Source organism: Oncorhynchus mykiss, chromosome 6 (assembly GCF_013265735.2).
Source record: "Oncorhynchus mykiss isolate Arlee chromosome 6, USDA_OmykA_1.1, whole genome shotgun sequence".
Taxonomy (NCBI): Eukaryota; Metazoa; Chordata; class Actinopteri; order Salmoniformes; family Salmonidae; genus Oncorhynchus; species Oncorhynchus mykiss.
In genome coordinates this window covers 22,982,983-22,998,853 of record NC_048570.1, presented here as the reverse complement: position 1 = coordinate 22,998,853, position 15,871 = coordinate 22,982,983, and the positions used below count along the sequence as shown (strand labels likewise).

Genomic DNA, 15,871 nt, shown 5'->3' with positions numbered 1-15,871 from the left:
TGGGGGCTTTCCTCTTTTGTTCTCCGTTGTTCCTCAAGCAAAATGTCATGGATTCCCATCAGACCAACAACTTGAATGCCTAAAAAGTTGTCTAAAATGTAGTGTGTGTACTTTACTGTATTTATAGATGAAAGATATATTTTCAAAAGTAAAAGTTCAGACATCGCTGGTGGACGTCTTGCATTTGGGGGACGTTGCCTTTGCCATTTTAATGCATAAGCATACTATAAAAATTAATAAAACATATTTTTATCAATGTTACCTAAAGAAGTCTGATTCTGCTACCACAGCGGTATGCAAATTGGAGTGGGTCTAGGGTTTCTGGGATGATGGTTATGTGAGCCATGACCAGCCTTTCAAAGCACTTCATGGCTACAGACGTGAGTGCTATGGGTCGGTAGGCAGGTTACCTTAGTGTTCTTGGGCACAGGGACTATGGTGGTCTGCTTAAAACATGTTGGTATTACAGACCTGGCCAGGGACAGGTTGAAAATGTCAGCGAAGACACTTGCCAGTTGGTCACAGCCCTTAGTCGTGGTATGTTAGCCATATATCTATCACACATCCTCGGGCCTTATTGCTTAATCATGGCAGTCAAAACAAGTTACATCGACATCCATTGATGGAAAATGATCTGGAGAGTTTAATAAGGGCGATTGATCTTTTCTCTTGTGACATTCTTAAACTCGCAATAATTATTATTTTGATAGAAAACCGAATTTTGCTTAATAGCCTACGTCATTTAAAAAAATCCTTCATTTGCTCGATAACGTTATGGGGAAACAAACATTTATTGGATAAATGTGGCAACACCTCTCTGCGAAAACCTTTTTGGGGTAAGTTTTCACATCTGCGTAGGTTTTCAGATTTCATTGGGCTAGACATTTTAGTTGGACCTGACAATTTCCCTGTTTGACCGCTAGGGTATTACAACTCATACTGTGGTACTCTATTCGCCTGAACAGGACAACTTTGTGTCCGTTTAAGGTTTTAAAACGTATTACTTACATTTTTGTCATTTATACAAAGAAGAAAAAACCGGTCATATTTATGACACGTAGCAATGATATGTTTTTATAAAAGAAAAACATAATTGAATGGTCCTTCAACTTGCGGCGCCATATTTAATACATCGCAGTTTATGATGATAGCTAGCAAGTAAACTACCTGTCTGCAATCGTAAACTTTAGATTTTTATCTTAAAGCAAGCCATCAAACTACATCGAAATGAACGTCATAGATCATGTGAGGGATATGGCCGCCGCGGGACTTCACTCAAACGTTCGGATAATTAGTAGCTTACTGCTGACAATGAGCAATAACAATCCGTAAGTAACAGTATAGTATTAGCTAGCAGGCTGGCTAGCTACTGAACATCCCTCTGAGGTGTTAGCTACCTAACTAGTTATTCACTCCGTTCGATCATCTTCAAAAGCATATCATTCTGTACAATTGATAACACATGTCCTAATCAATGCATGCTTATCGTCACGAGCCAAGCTGACAAGGACGCAGTTGGCAGTATTTATATCTAGCTAGCAAACCAACTAGCTTAAGATGGGTGGAAATGTACACTGAACAAGAATATAAACGCAAAGATTTTGCTGAGTTGCAGTTCATATAAGAAAATCAGTAAATTGAAAAAAATGCATTCGGCCATAATCTATGGATTTTACATGACTGGGCAGGGGCGCAGCCACGAGTGGGCGTGGGAGGGCTTAGGCCCACCCACTTGGGAGCCAAGTTAACTTACTGAGGATCCTGGGCAGGTGTGGTTACACATGGTCTGTGGTTGTGATGCCGGTTGGATGTACTGCCAAATTGTCTATTACAACGTTGGAGGTTGCTTATGGTAGAGGAATTAACATTAAATTATCTGGAAACAGCTCTGATGGACAGTCCTACAGTCAGCATGCCATATCATGCTTCCTCAACTTGAGACATCTGTGGCATTGTTGCGTGACAAAACAGCACAGGCCTTTTGTGCCCAGCACAAGGTGCACCTGTGTAATGACCATGCTGTTTTTCAGTTGTTTTTTTTTTATACGCCACACCTGTCAGGTGAATGGATTATCTTGACAACGGGTAAAATGCTCACCAATTGCGATTTAAGCACATTTGTGCACAACATTTGAGGGAAATAAGCTTTTTGTGCATATGGAACATTTCTGGGATCAGCTCATGAGACATAGGACCAGCACTTTAGATATTGCATTTTATATTTTTGTTCAGTGTAGTTGTATCTGGATTAATAATGTGACTATTTGTGAAAAGATTTTGTATGTTGATTGCTAATTTCCTTGACCACTTCATATAGTTATTGTCAGTCAAATACTGTGCCAGAGGGTGATGCATGTACCACATCTGTTCTTTCAGAGAACTGTTCTCACCATCCCAGAAGTACCAGCTGCTGGTTTATCATGCAGATGCCATCTTCCATGACAAGGAGTACCGTAATGCTGCTTGCAAGTACAACATGGCACTGCAGCAGAAGAAAGTGCTCAGCAAAACTTCTAAAGTGCGGCCATCTACAGGGGGAACTGCATCCTCCTTGCAGTCACAGGTGTGGAAGGCTCCCAACTCTGTCAATTACAACATATCTGGCTGTAGCAACAGGCATCGATGTCATTCATTAAAAATAATGCACATTTGACTGAGTTGCTCTACAGACTATTTGTAATCGTGTACAATGTCTTCTGAATTGACCAAATGCCATTTTTCTTTATTTCAGAGTTTTCCCTCAGAGATTGAGGTCAAGTATAAGATTGCAGAGTGCTACACCATCCTGAAGCTGGATAAGGATGCAATTGCAGTGCTTGATGGGATTCCATCTAGACAGAGAACCCCAAAGGTAGGTTGCTGTTTTGAGGTCCCCTCCTGAAAGCCCCATCCTCTCTCAATGACACCCAAGCTTGCAGTGCCGTTTTATGACTATTTCAATAAAGTAAAGCAGCCCAGATTCTTGTGAGGAATTTCCGAATTGCATATTTGTTTATCCTTCCTCAGATCAACATGATGCTGGCTAATCTGTACAGGAAGGCTGGACACGAACGCTCTGCTGTCACAAGCTACAAAGAGGTCCTGAGACAGTGTCCCTTGGCACTGGATGCCATCATTGGTGTGGACTAGTTACTGGGATGTTTCTGTAGTGCGTCACACAGACATGCCAAAATCCCATGTTGTGCTCTTCATTTTGAAGGGTTCTTTTAACTTGTGGCTGTTGTAGGTCTCCTGTCTCTGTCAGTGAAGGGAGCTGAGGTGGCGTCCATGACTATCGATGTGATCCAGAGTCTTCCCAACCTGGAGTGGCTCTCTGTGTGGATCAAATCCTATGCCTTCATACATGCAGGGGACAACCACAGAGCAATCAACTCCATCCGGTGAGCAGACCAGTTCCTCATCCCACCATGGGAGAGTTATTCATTTCATGAATCATAATCTCCGGTGTTGTTAAACTATGGCTCTCATTCTGGGTGTTGTGTTTCTCTGTTTCCTGATTCTCCTTCTCAGCTCCCTGGAGAAGAAGTCTCTAATGCGTGACAATGTGGACCTGCTGGTGAGCCTGGCAGATGTGTACTTCAGGGCAGGCGACACAAAGAACTCCATCCTGAAGTTTGAGCAGGCCCAGATGCTGGACCCTTATCTGATCAAAGGTACTGGGCAGCAGACATCAGTTTCCTAGGACTCACTAAGCCAGTCTAGCGATTCTTATTTAAGACATTAACTATTAGGTTTTTATTTATAGTTGAACTAATTCAGTTATGTTGTCTTTACTTACTGTCAGGCATGGATGTATATGGCTACCTTATGGCACGTGAGGGGCACCTGGAGGATGTTGAGGTCCTGGGAGGAAGGCTGTTCAACATCTCAGACCAGCATGCAGAGCCCTGGGTCATATCTGGGTAATACGGCTGGGAATTGCCAAGATAATCACGATACTTAGGTGCTGATACGATATCTGATGCGATTCTCATGATTGTATATGTATTGCAATTCGATGTTCCAAACATATTGCTCACTATACAGTGCATTTGGAAAGTATTCAGACCCCTGGACTTTTTCTAAATTTCGTTAGGTTACAGCCTTATTCTAAAATGGATTAAAAACATTTTTTTTACCTCATCTATTCACAATACCCCCATAATGACAAAGCGAAAACAGGTTTTTAGAAATTGTTGCAAATGTATAAAAAAAATAAAAAAAACATACCTTATTTACATAAGGATTCAGACCCTTTGCTATGAGACTCAAAATTGAGCTTGGGTGCATCCTGTTTCCATTGATCATACTTGAGATGTTTCTACAACTCCACTTGTGGTAAATTTAATTGATTGGACAAGATTTGGAAAAGCACAAACCTGTCTATATAAGGACCCAAAGTTAGCAGGGCATGTCAGAGCAAAAACCAAGCCATGAGGTCAAAGCAATTGTTTGTAGAGCTACGAGACAGGATTGTGCCGAGGCACAGATCTGGGGAAGGGTACCAAAACATTTCTGCATTGAAAGTCCCCAAGAACACAGTGGCTAAATACATGTTCCTACCAATATGGTTTTTGGTGGCTCAGATGTCACAGCTTCTACAGTAAGCGCTACTCCCGGGCCCTCTACCTGGGTGCCAAGGCCATCCAGCTGAACAGCAACAGTGTGCAAGCCCTCCTCCTGAAAGGGGCAGCACTGAGGAACATGGGCCGAGTGCAGGAGGCCATCATCCACTTCAGAGAGTCCATGCGCCTGGCGCCCTGCCGTCTGGACTGCTATGAAGGCAAGGGGACCTTCTTGTTCTGATCGCATCATTGTAATGAACATCTGTTTTCATCGTGAACTGCCCCCACATAAAGCTGCAACATCAGATGTTGTTTTTTGTTTTATTACTAGTATTGAGTTAGTCATGAGCCTTCTCTGTCCCCAGGTCTGATTGACTGTTACCTGGCATCCAATGGGATCCGAGAGGCAATGGGGATGGCCAATAACATCTATAAGACCCTGGGAGCGAATGCCCAGACTCTGACCATCCTGGCTACAGTCTGCCTGGAGGACCCTGTGACCCAGGAGAAGGCCAAAACCCTGCTGGACAAGGCGCTAGCTCAGAGGCCTGACTACACCAAGGCTGTGGTCAAGAAGGCAGAGCTGCTAAGTATGTGGCTTGGTAGAAAACCCTGAAGTTCTATTAGTTGTTTTGCTGTAGAGATTTAGAACCATTGTATCTTTGTAATTTTTATTTTACCGAAGATGTTGGGGACAAGAGATGATATTGTGTTTGTTTTCCCATTTAAGGTCGGGAACAGAAATACGAGGAAGGGATTGCTCTTCTCCGGAATGCCTTGGCCAATCAGAGTGACTGTGTGCTGCACAGGATGCTGGGGGATTTCTTGGTGGCGGTCAATGATTACCAAGAGGCTATGGACCAATACAGCATAGCACTTAGGTAATGTTACACCAAAGTTCAGGGTTTTAGACAACTCATGAAATGTTAATGCAGTGTCGCTCTTAGGCCTACCATTTCTCAAATATGTAAATGGTGCACTTCGATCTTGAGGCTGCACATGTTTCTCTATCATCTGACTCCATCTATCTTTCAGCCTGGACCCGAATGACCAGAAGTCTCTGGAAGGAATGCAGAAGATGGAGAAGGAGGAGAGCCCTGCTGATGCCACTGTGGAGCTGGATGGAGATGACATGGAGGGCAGCGGGGAGGATGGAGAGCTGGAAGGCAGTGACAGTGAGGCAGCCCAGTGGGCAGACCAGGAGCAGTGGTTTGGCATGCAGTGACCCAGGCCCACTGCAGAGACGCTAGGTGCACAGCGGGGGGAATATGCCACACATGGGCATCATGGGTTCCTGATGTAATGCTCCAGTGGACTCTATATGTGTGTATTCAAGATACAGGTGTATAAAGCCCCATCTCAGGGTTATAGACATCATCATAGCAGCCCAAAATTATAACCTGCCATTCCACGTCTCCTTCCCTTTGCGATCACTGATTAGTTGGTAGGTGAAAATGAACGTTACTAACCTATTTCATACCCATCAGGGGTCCAAGAGTAAAGGAGATGAGGCTATTTAGGATTGTTGGGCCATGGCCCCGGAGTTTCCTTGTTTGTTGGGTTAACACAAGATAATCTGAAGCCAGTAATCATTGAAATTATTCAGTTTTTTTCTGTTTGTAATATTTGCATGTATTAACACATATTGGTGTGAAACTGGTGACATTCTTTCCCTTCTGAATAATCAGGTAACTTAAGACATGTGTGTCAATCATGGGGTCATTTAATTTGACACATTCTTTGCAAAGTAATGTTTTCCAATGCAGATGTTTAACCATGTGGTGTGTGTGTAGGAGATATAAAATCATGACGTCTGGTCTCATGCCCTGACATTTTATTAAAGTTTGTGGTAAATTAGTATTAGTGACTTGAGTAACAGTTCTAGTCAACTCGTCCTCCAGTACCCCCAGACAAATGCATGTGATTCAATTAATTGAGGGCTTGATGATTAGTTGACAAGTTGAATCAAGTTTGCTTGTCTGGGGCTAAAATGTGTGCCGTTGAGGGTACAAGGACTGGAGTTGGGAAATACTGCTCTAAAACAGCCTTGTATTTAGGCTAGAAGCAAGGTAGCTTCAAATGAATACACATCTCCAATCTGGCATATAGAAGATCGGCAACATATTAATGTAGAATTGCTTTATTTACCTGAAACCACAAGTTGTGACTATACAATCGTCAGCTCTGAAATGAGTTTGGCACACGTGTGCCATTGAAGCGACTGACTTCCTTTCAGGGTAATGGATCTATCGCCACACCTCCGCCTTCTCAGATGCTTCAAAAATGTTGCACATTACAGCGCAAAGAAAAGTCTATTTGGTTATTTTACACATCCCCCCCAAAAATAGTTCCTTAAGAAAAGAGAACATTTGTACTATTGTCCATTTAATTTATCAATACATTAATTATTACACATCTGATAAAATGGCTGCTTCAGAGTACATGCATCATGGAAGTGTACATTAAGATAACATAGGAACTCTTGTCTAGTTTGAAGGCTGCATTTACACAGGCAACCCAATTCTGATATTTTGTTACTTTTGCCAATAATTGGGCAAAAGACCAGAAATGGGCTGTCATGTGTAAACGCAGCCTATGGCTCTTTATGTAGTAAGGATGGAGGGACCTGGGATTGGTTCATTTGATTCCAAAAACATTTATACCCATTCAGCTAAAAAATATATACCATTTGATTACTTTTTTTGTCATGTAATTGCTTATGAAATGTATCAATCATGTCTTGATAGCTCTTCTTTATTGACATGCAGGTCTTGGAAGATGTGCTGCTCAAAACACATGCACAACACTAAAGCAGTTCCTACAAGGGATTTATAGGAGGAGCGGGCTTACACGGCACTAGCTGCAGAGAGAGGAGAGAGAAAGACAGGGAGAAACCAAATCAATCATAGGACAGACAGAAACAAGGCATAGGTCAAAAAAGCAAAGACGCACACAGAGACATGGCTCTCTCACTGGGAATTTAAAAAGGCATGGTGAACAGAAAGCCATTAGGTCATCTACTGCTTCATTTCCTACAGTCATGTCTAGGGCCATGCCACGTGCAAACAGAAAGATGGGAATAAATGCAGTAAGACATTCAGTGGTGTAAGCAAAATTAAAGTACTAAAGTCATTTTTTTTGTGTGTGGTGGGGGGGATCTGTACTTTACTATTTATATTTGTCAACTTTTACTTCACTACATCCCTAAAGAAATAAAAAAAAATGTACTTTTTACTCCATACATTTTCCTTGACACCCCAAAATACTCGTTAAAGTTTTGATAGCTTAGTAGGACAGAAACTGGTCCAATTGACACACCCTACTGTCTCTGATCTGGCACACTCACTAAACACAAACGCTTCATTTGTAAATGAGTGTTGGAGTGTGACCCTGGCTATCTGTAAATAAAAACAATTGTGCCACCTGGTTTGCATAATAAGCTATTTTAAATGATATACTTATCAAAAGTAAATTTAAAATCAAATACTTTAAGACTTTTACTCAAGTAGTATTTCACTTTTACTCAAGTATGACAATTGGGTATTCTTTGCACCACTGATTGGAAGAAATAGCAGTTAGGTTTAAGAACACAAGCATTTACTGGCATGGTATTGGAAAAAGCATGCTTTCTAGGAATACCCATTACCTATAGTGTTTCTAAAACACGCCCAAGTAAAACTAGTGTAAAAGTTATGGAGCATCTTTAAAACTCTATACACATAGATACTATTTTGTGTTATATGTACAGACTCTTCTACAAGCCAGTCATTTTAGCATTGGGCCTATATACTATGGCCAAAGCAGTCTGCTTAGTGATCCACCCCAATAGGGAGTGCTGACCACAACAATCCCATCAAAGCATCCATCTTGTGCTAAACTGATAAGAAAATCCACCACTTGGTGTGTTTATACATATTAAAGTACAGTATATGCACAACACTTAATCTATAGAATTATTGTAATAAGACACTACAGTGTCCATAAAAAAGTTAACCTTAATGAAAAGACAATATATTGTGTTCAAGTAAACGTGTTTAACGACAGGCTTGTCTATATTACAAAAAAACTGCTTTGAATTGAACTAAGGTAACATTTACATATTTCTCCTAACCCTAACCTCCCTCAAGGAACATCAAAAGAACACAGATTAACTTTAAAAAAGCAACATAAAAAGGCAAATGAGGGGTCTAGATTTCCTTATTCACAAGCGAAATGGCGCATACCTCAACACTCAATATGACAATGTTTATGAAAAGCTTACTGAGGAAAACAGGTAGTAATCAATTGTGATATCAATAGCATTGAGGTAGCTGTGCTCTGACTAGAGCAGAAAATAAACACAAAAAAAGCAAACAGGGGAACGAACAATCATTAATTTGGTGAAGAAATCCCCGTTATTCATGCCTGGGCAGAATACATGCAGTTTTGGTACAGACTTCTGATTCAGTGCAAATGATGGTCCTTACAGTTATGGCACAGCATAGTTATCTACAAGTTCTTCAGAGGTCAAAGTTCACACTGAAAACAAGTGAAACTATGAGTTCTGTGCGCTGCTGCCCCCCCCCCCCCCCCCCCCCCGCCTTCCCAAAGCTACAAAAATCTTAATTTTGATAAAATAGTGTTAATTCTCTGTACACAGAACAGCTTCTAAATAGCAGATTTTTTTTATGCCTGTTCAAAAAAAGAATGGGGAGCAAAAAAAATAACCAAAAGCTTGATATTAAATTAAAGACATGGCCAAATGACAAACAAAAAGCATTAAAAATATGAATAAAAAAGAGGAATGGTGAAAATGTCCTGGAGACGAACCAGCAGAGGGCTCACAGATTACATCTGTCATCAACACAGGTACAAATGTTGACTTGAGCTCTCACTGCAGTTGATGTGGTTGTTGTAGTTGATCCTGGTTAATGGGGGATTTTGTTAGACGTGTGTTAATCTCCACTCACACTGGTGCACTGGGAGGGTTGTGTGGTGTAGTCAGGACCAGAACAGGGCAGACACGTTAGTGTCAATGCTGTAGAGCCACAGCACCAGGGGGAGGGTGATGCCCACAAAGGGCCAGGAGATGCCCTCTGTGCATGCAGAGAGGGACCAGCCTTTGCTGGCTGACTTAGACTCTGGCTGGTTACCGGGTTCCAGGTAGTTCCTGGCCACGAACTTTAGCAGCTCATCCAGCAGGATGACGGGCAGGGAGATCTTCAGCACCACCAGCCACTGGGTCAGGTCCAGAGGGGTGATCTGGAAGATGACCTGGAGAGATAGAGGAGGAGAATGAGGGATGGAAAGAGAGTGAACATGGGGAACCTATAGATTGACCTGGTTGATATAAGTAAAGCTGACTTACGGGCAGTGGCTCCACATAGAGGATGAGGAAGTGGAGGGACATGGAGAGGCAGATGGCCCCCAGCAGCCAGATGTTCTCCCAGGGAGGCATACGCAGCAGGGACTGGTTCTCTGACAGGCTGGGAGAAGGTCACATTGTGGATCAGATTAGTCAAAACTCTATATTCTATTCTTGTACTTACAAAAGTTGGAGCTGTCCTCCACTGAATGCAAATGATTTTTGAGGATGAAAGAAAGCTCATGTCACTGCAGAAGACTCACCTGTTAAGGGCATTGCACATCTCAATGGTGACAAGCACAGACAGGGCCATGGTCATGGGGTAGGGGGACTCAAACACATGACACTCCAGGTCTGAGAAGTCAGGGTTGTCAGGGGAACACTGCAGGAAGTGGCTCTGTGGGGGGAGGAGTCAGACACGAGAGACATAAGGCTGGGAGGTAAAACACCATTTGGACAGTAAAGCTGACATCTAGGCGTTAGTCTCACCAGCTGGTACAGAGAGATCATAGGGCCATCCTCAGCAGCCACGAACCACCAGGTAGCGGCTCCCACTGTGGCAGCTCCCACATAGCCTGAGGACAGAGACATAGCTGACTGACTGTGGGACAGACTAGTTCTACAACTAGGAAGACAAAAGACAGGCAGAGAGGTGCACAAGAACAGTATGTGGCAGGGTATGCCAGTAGCAGTCAGCTTGAGAAAATGTTAAGATTGAGCTATCTGATATAGAATTGGAAACAAAGCACAACAGTCCCATTAACTCACAGCCGATGGCCAGGTATCTGAAGAAGAGCCATCCGGAGATGAGGGGCTCCTTGGCACTGCGGGGGGGCTTGTTCATGATGTCCAGGTCTGGGGGGTTGAAGCCCAGTGCGGTGGCAGGGAGACCATCTGTCACCAGGTTGACCCACAGCAGCTGAACGGGGATCAGAGCCTCAGGGAAGCCCAGAGCAGCCGTCAGGAAGATACTGCCCCCATAGAGAAACATCATTAACCTCCACAGGAGCACCATAAAACCACTAGAGACATCACTTTGGCAGGAGGAGGTACGTAAATGACAGACTCACCAGACGACCTCTCCCACGTTGGAGGAGATGAGGTAGCGGATGAACTGTTTCATGTTGTTGTAGATGGCCCTGCCCTCCTCCACAGCCGCCACGATGGAAGAAAAGTTGTCATCGGCCAGGACCATCTCAGAGGCTGACTTGGCCACGGCAGTGCCAGAGCCCATGGCGATGCCAATCTCTGCTTTCTTCAAGGCAGGAGCATCATTCACTCCATCACCAGTCTGTGGGAGAAACAACAGATACTTAAGGGTGGATAGGAGGCTACAAGACAACAGTAATAGATATAACAGCTTTGCATGTACAGTAAGGATGTGAGTGGGGGGGGGGGGGGGGGGGGGGTCAGTGTACCATGGCTGTGATCTCGTCCATGGCCTGCAGGAACTCAACGATCTTGGACTTGTGGGAGGGCTCGACACGGGCGAAGCAGCGGGCGTTGATAACAGCATCGCGTTGGGCCTGAAGGGTCAGGTCGTCAAACTCGCGGCCAGTGAACGCCATTTTGTCCACGTCGTCTTCCTCACCCAGGATGCCGATACGGCGGCAGATGGCCACGGCAGTGCCCTTGTTGTCGCCAGTGATCATGATGACGCGGATGCCGGCTAGGCGGCACAGCTTGATGGAGGCAGCCACCTCGGTCCTGGGAGGGTCCAGCATGCCAACGCAGCCCACGAAGGTCAGGTCAGACTGGGCAGAGAAACACAAAAACAGAGTCACCATCAGGGTTCCTACTAGAACTTTGCACAATACATCCAAAAGTTATGCTACACTGAACAAAAATACAAAAACGGAAACATGCCACAAGATTTATTGAGTTACAGTTCATTTAAGGAAATCAGTCAATTTAAATATATTCATTAGGCCCTAATCTATGGATTTTACATGACTGGGAATACAGATATCTGTTGGTCACAGATCCTTTTGAAAAAGAAGTAAGGGCCCCGATCAGAAAACCAGTCAGTATCTGGTGTGACCACCATTTGCCTCACGCAGCACAACACATCTCCTTCGAATACAGTTGATCAGGCTGTTGTTTGTGGCCTATGAAATGGCTGTGCGAAGTTGCTGGATATTGTCGAGAACTGGAATACGCTGTCGAACATGTCGAACCAGAGCATTCCAAACGTACTCAATGGTGAGTATGCAGGCCATGGAAGAACTGGGACATTTTCAGCTTCCAGGAATTGTGTACAGAACCTTGCGGCATTGAACTGTGCATTATCATGCTGAAATGGTGGCGGATGAATGGCACGACAATGGGCCTTAGGATCTCATCACGGTATCTCTGTGCATTCAAATTACCATCAATAAAATGCAATTGTGTTCATTGTCTGTAGCTTATGCCTGCCCTTACCATAACCCCACCACCACTACTGGGCACTCTGTTCACATCAGCAAACGGCTTGCCCACACGACGCCATACATGCTATCTGCCTGGTACAGTTGAAACTGGGATTATACTTGAAGAGCACACTTCTCCATCAAAAGTGAGCATTTGGCCACTGAGGTCGGTTGTGACGCCGAACTGCAGTCGGGTTAAGAACCTGTTGAGGACGACGAGCATGCAGATGAGCTTCCTTGAGACGGTTTCTGACAGAAATACTTTGGTTGTGCAAACCCAGTTTCATCAGCTGTCCGGGTGGCTGGTCTCAGACGACACCGCTGGTGACGAAGCCGGATGTGGAGATCCTGGGCTGACGAGGTCCTGGGCTGACGAGGTCCTGGGCTGACGTGGTTACATATGGTCTGCGGTTGTGAGGCCGGTTGGACGTTCTGCCAAATTCTCTAAAATGACGTTGGAGGCAGCTTATGGTAGTGAAATTAACATGACATTCTCTGGCAACAGCTTTGGTGGACATTCCTGCAGTCAGCATGCCAGTTACACACTCTCAAAACTTGAGATTTCTGTGGCATTGTGTTGTGTGCCAAAACTGCACATTTTAAAGTGGCCTTTTATTGTCCCCAGCACAAGGTGCACCTGTGTAATGATCATGCTGTTTAAATCAGCTTCTTGATATGCCACACCTGTCAAGTGGATGGATTATCTTGGCAAAGGTGAAATTCTCACCAACAGGGAGGTAAACAAGTTTGAGCACAAAATTTGAAAGAAATAAGCTTTTTGTGCGTATGGGAAACTTCTGGCCTCTTATTTCTGCTCAAGAAACATGGGACCACTTTACATGTTGCGTTTATATGTCTTCATATGATATTAATAGGATCCAGCAGTATAAGTTAGATATGGTATCTACACATAACAAATGCCTTTTAGCAAAATGCCTGTCAACTCCTACTCTATGCAGTGGTGATGAGTAGTGCTCACCTCATAATCAACAAAGCGGGCACAATCAACCAGCACCATGTCCTCCTTCCTGGGTGGGGTGTCCCGGGTGGCCAGAGCCAGGCAGCGCAGGGTGTCACGCCCAGTCCCGTACCCACGGATCGTAGACATGATCCTCTCTTTGATTCCCGGGGTCATGGCAACCTTGCAGGTGCCCACTCTGACATGAGTACATCTGTCAATAACTCCCTCGGGGGCACCCTGTGGGGATTAAAGTGTTTTAAAGGTTGACACACAGATTCAAACATGGGTGACTTAAAAACACTAACACTTGGTTCAATGTGAGTCAAACATAGCAGTTTATAAAAATGTGGGGATACCTTGACAAACATCTTTCCAAGTGAGGAGCGGGCCTTGTTGGGGGTGCAGTACACAGACATGGACTTCCTGTCTCTGGAGAACTCCAGGGTGAATTCCTTCTTCATCAGTTGCATGATCACCTGACAGACAACACACCACTCAGAAAACCTGCTAACAACCAGCTATGGAGTACCACACCATTTAATTGTTCAATGGTTGAAGTTAGTGTACATACAGAGTTGCAGGCGTTGGCCCTGTCGATCTTGGTCAGGCCTTTGACATCGGTGTCAAACGCATTCATCTTCTCCACCAGGCAGGTGAGAGCCGTCTCTGTAGCCTCGCCAACCTTCTCATACACACCTTTGGCCTGACAACACAAACATAAGCCAATCAGTCAACGCTACTCAACATCCTTTAATGATCCATATTAAGGAGGAGATAGGCAGTCAGGTATGCACACAGACCTCATTGAAGTCCAGAGAGGAGTCATTGCACAGGGCACAGATGGTGGCAATCTCCACTAGACCATCATACGCGGAGGACTTCACTAGTCTGCCATCCTGGTACCTGGAGGGAGACACACAGGCCAGGAGACAAGATTAACTCCCTCCAACCTTTCATGTAATTGGAAGTAAATAAATAATTGTATCTTAAACGGACTGGCGTTAAGAGAGTATTTGGTACTTACACTTCTCCTTCAGGGGCGTAAGTAGAGCCAGTGATGGTGAACTCATTCAGAGAGCAACTGTTCCCGTCGGCCTGGTCAATGATGAACATCTGGAGACCACAACACAGACAAGGAAAGTTAGGGCTGACTCACACAAACTAATCATCTCACACCAAATTGTATTAGTCACATGCGCCGAATACAACAGGTAGACCTTACAGTGAAATGCTTACTTACGAGCCCCTAACCAACAATGCAGTTTAAAAAAAATACAGATAAGAATAAGAGATAAAAGTAACAAGTAATTAAAGAGCAGCAGTGAAATAATAATATTTACAGGGAGGTACCGGTACAGAGTCAATGTGCGGGGGACACCGGTTATTTGAGGTAGTAGGTACATGTAGGTAGAGTTATTAAAGTGACTGTGCATAGATGACAACAGATGGGGTGGGGGGCACTGCAAATAGTCTGGGTAGCCATTTGACTAGATGTTCAAGAGTCTTATTGCTTGGGGGTAGAAGCTGTTTAGAAGCCTCTTGGACCTAGACTTGGCGCTCCGGTACCTCTTGTCGTGTGGTAGCAGAGAGAACAGTCTATGACTAGGGTGGAGTCTGACCATTTTTAGGGCCTTCCTCTGACACCGCCTGGTATAGAGGTCCTGGATGGCAGGAAGCGTGGCCCCAGTGATGTACTGGGCCGTTCGCACTACGCTCCGTAGTGCCTTGCAGTCGGAGGCCGATCAGTTGCCATACCAGGCAGTGATGCAACCAGGATGCTCTCGATGGTGCAGCTGTAGAACCTTCTGATTGGGAATAGGTTTTGTCGTGCCCTCTTCACGACTGTCTTGGTGTGCTTGGACCATGTTAGTTTATTGGTGATGTGGACACCAAGGAACTTGAAGCTCTCAACCTCTGCAGCCCCGTCGATGAAAACGGGGGTGTGCTCTGTCCTCTTTTTCCTGTAGTCCACAATCATCTCCTTTGTCTTGATCACGTTGAGGGAGAGGTTGTTGTCCTGGCACCACACGGCCAGGTCTCTGCTCTCCTCCCTATAGGCTGTCTTGTCGGTTGATCAGGCCTACCACTGCGGTGTCATCGGCAAATATAATGATGGTGTTGGAGTCGTGCAGTCATGAGTGAACAGGGAGTACATGAAGGGACTGAGCACGCACACCCCTGAGGGGCCCCCGTGTTGAGGATCACCGTGGCAGATGTGTTGTTACATTACCACCTGGGGGCGGCCCATCAAGAAGTCCAGGATCCAATTGCAGAGGGAGTTATTTAGTCGCAGGGTCCTTAGCTTAGTGATGAGCTTTGAGGGCACTATGGTGTTGAACACTGAGCTGTAGTCAATGAGTAGCATTCTCACATAGGTGTTCCTTTTGTCTAGGTGGGAAAGGGCAGTGTGGAGTGCAATGGAGATGGCATCATCTGTGGATCTGTTGGGTCTGTATGCAAATTGGAGTGGGTCTAGGGTTTCTGGGATGATGGTTATGTGAGCCATGACCAGCCTTTCAAAGCACTTCATGGCTACAGACGTGAACGCTACGGGTAGGTAGTTAAATAGGCAGATTACCTTAGTGTTCTTGGGCACAGGGAGTATGGTGGTCTG

The 15,871-nt window shown here is 44.7% G+C and overlaps 3 protein-coding genes across 7 annotated transcripts in view; 1 reads left to right on the top strand and 2 right to left on the bottom strand.

Moving 5' to 3' along the window:
• Nucleotides 1–15,871, bottom strand: part of LOC110525522 — a 500,086-nt gene that overhangs the window by 333,562 nt on the left and 150,653 nt on the right. The gene's annotated exons all lie outside the window — the stretch shown is intronic.
• On the top strand, nt 787–6,381 carry anapc7 (anaphase promoting complex subunit 7). Of its 3 annotated transcripts, none has more exons than XM_036979658.1 (11): nt 787–836; nt 2,377–2,563; nt 2,732–2,851; nt 3,007–3,118; nt 3,227–3,380; nt 3,511–3,653; nt 3,785–3,902; nt 4,566–4,762; nt 4,910–5,134; nt 5,275–5,425; nt 5,580–6,381. In XM_036979658.1, the coding sequence occupies exons 1-11, from the start codon at nt 802–804 to the stop codon at nt 5,767–5,769; spliced, it is 1,632 nt and encodes a 543-aa protein (XP_036835553.1). In that variant the 5' UTR covers nt 787–801; the 3' UTR covers nt 5,770–6,381. The 3 variants fall into 3 exon arrangements, with proteins under 3 accessions (XP_036835553.1, XP_036835554.1, XP_021461386.2); XM_021605711.2 differs by lacking the exon at nt 787–836 and adding an exon at nt 923–1,328; XM_036979659.1 differs by lacking the exons at nt 787–836; nt 5,580–6,381 and adding an exon at nt 908–1,328 and having other exon boundaries at nt 5,275–5,429.
• The window catches only part of LOC110525525 (sarcoplasmic/endoplasmic reticulum calcium ATPase 2), a 31,301-nt gene continuing 22,098 nt past the window's right edge, over nt 6,669–15,871 (bottom strand). The window contains exons 9-21 of one of the 3 annotated variants that reach the window (XM_036979655.1): nt 14,282–14,370; nt 14,058–14,160; nt 13,829–13,960; nt 13,614–13,733; nt 13,276–13,494; nt 11,307–11,642; nt 10,959–11,179; nt 10,657–10,859; nt 10,378–10,463; nt 10,152–10,285; nt 9,892–10,009; nt 9,494–9,797; nt 6,669–7,404 (exon numbers count right to left, since the gene is read on the bottom strand). In XM_036979655.1, the coding sequence (XP_036835550.1) occupies nt 9,525–9,797; nt 9,892–10,009; nt 10,152–10,285; nt 10,378–10,463; nt 10,657–10,859; nt 10,959–11,179; nt 11,307–11,642; nt 13,276–13,494; nt 13,614–13,733; nt 13,829–13,960; nt 14,058–14,160; nt 14,282–14,370 (2,034 nt within the window). In that variant the 3' untranslated portion in view covers nt 6,669–7,404; nt 9,494–9,524. Of the gene's footprint in view, nt 9,798–9,891; nt 10,010–10,151; nt 10,286–10,377; nt 10,464–10,656; nt 10,860–10,958; nt 11,180–11,306; nt 11,643–13,275; nt 13,495–13,613; nt 13,734–13,828; nt 13,961–14,057; nt 14,161–14,281; nt 14,371–15,871 lie in introns of all 3 variants that reach the window. The other 2 variants (XM_036979656.1, XM_036979654.1) reach the window with 2 other exon arrangements.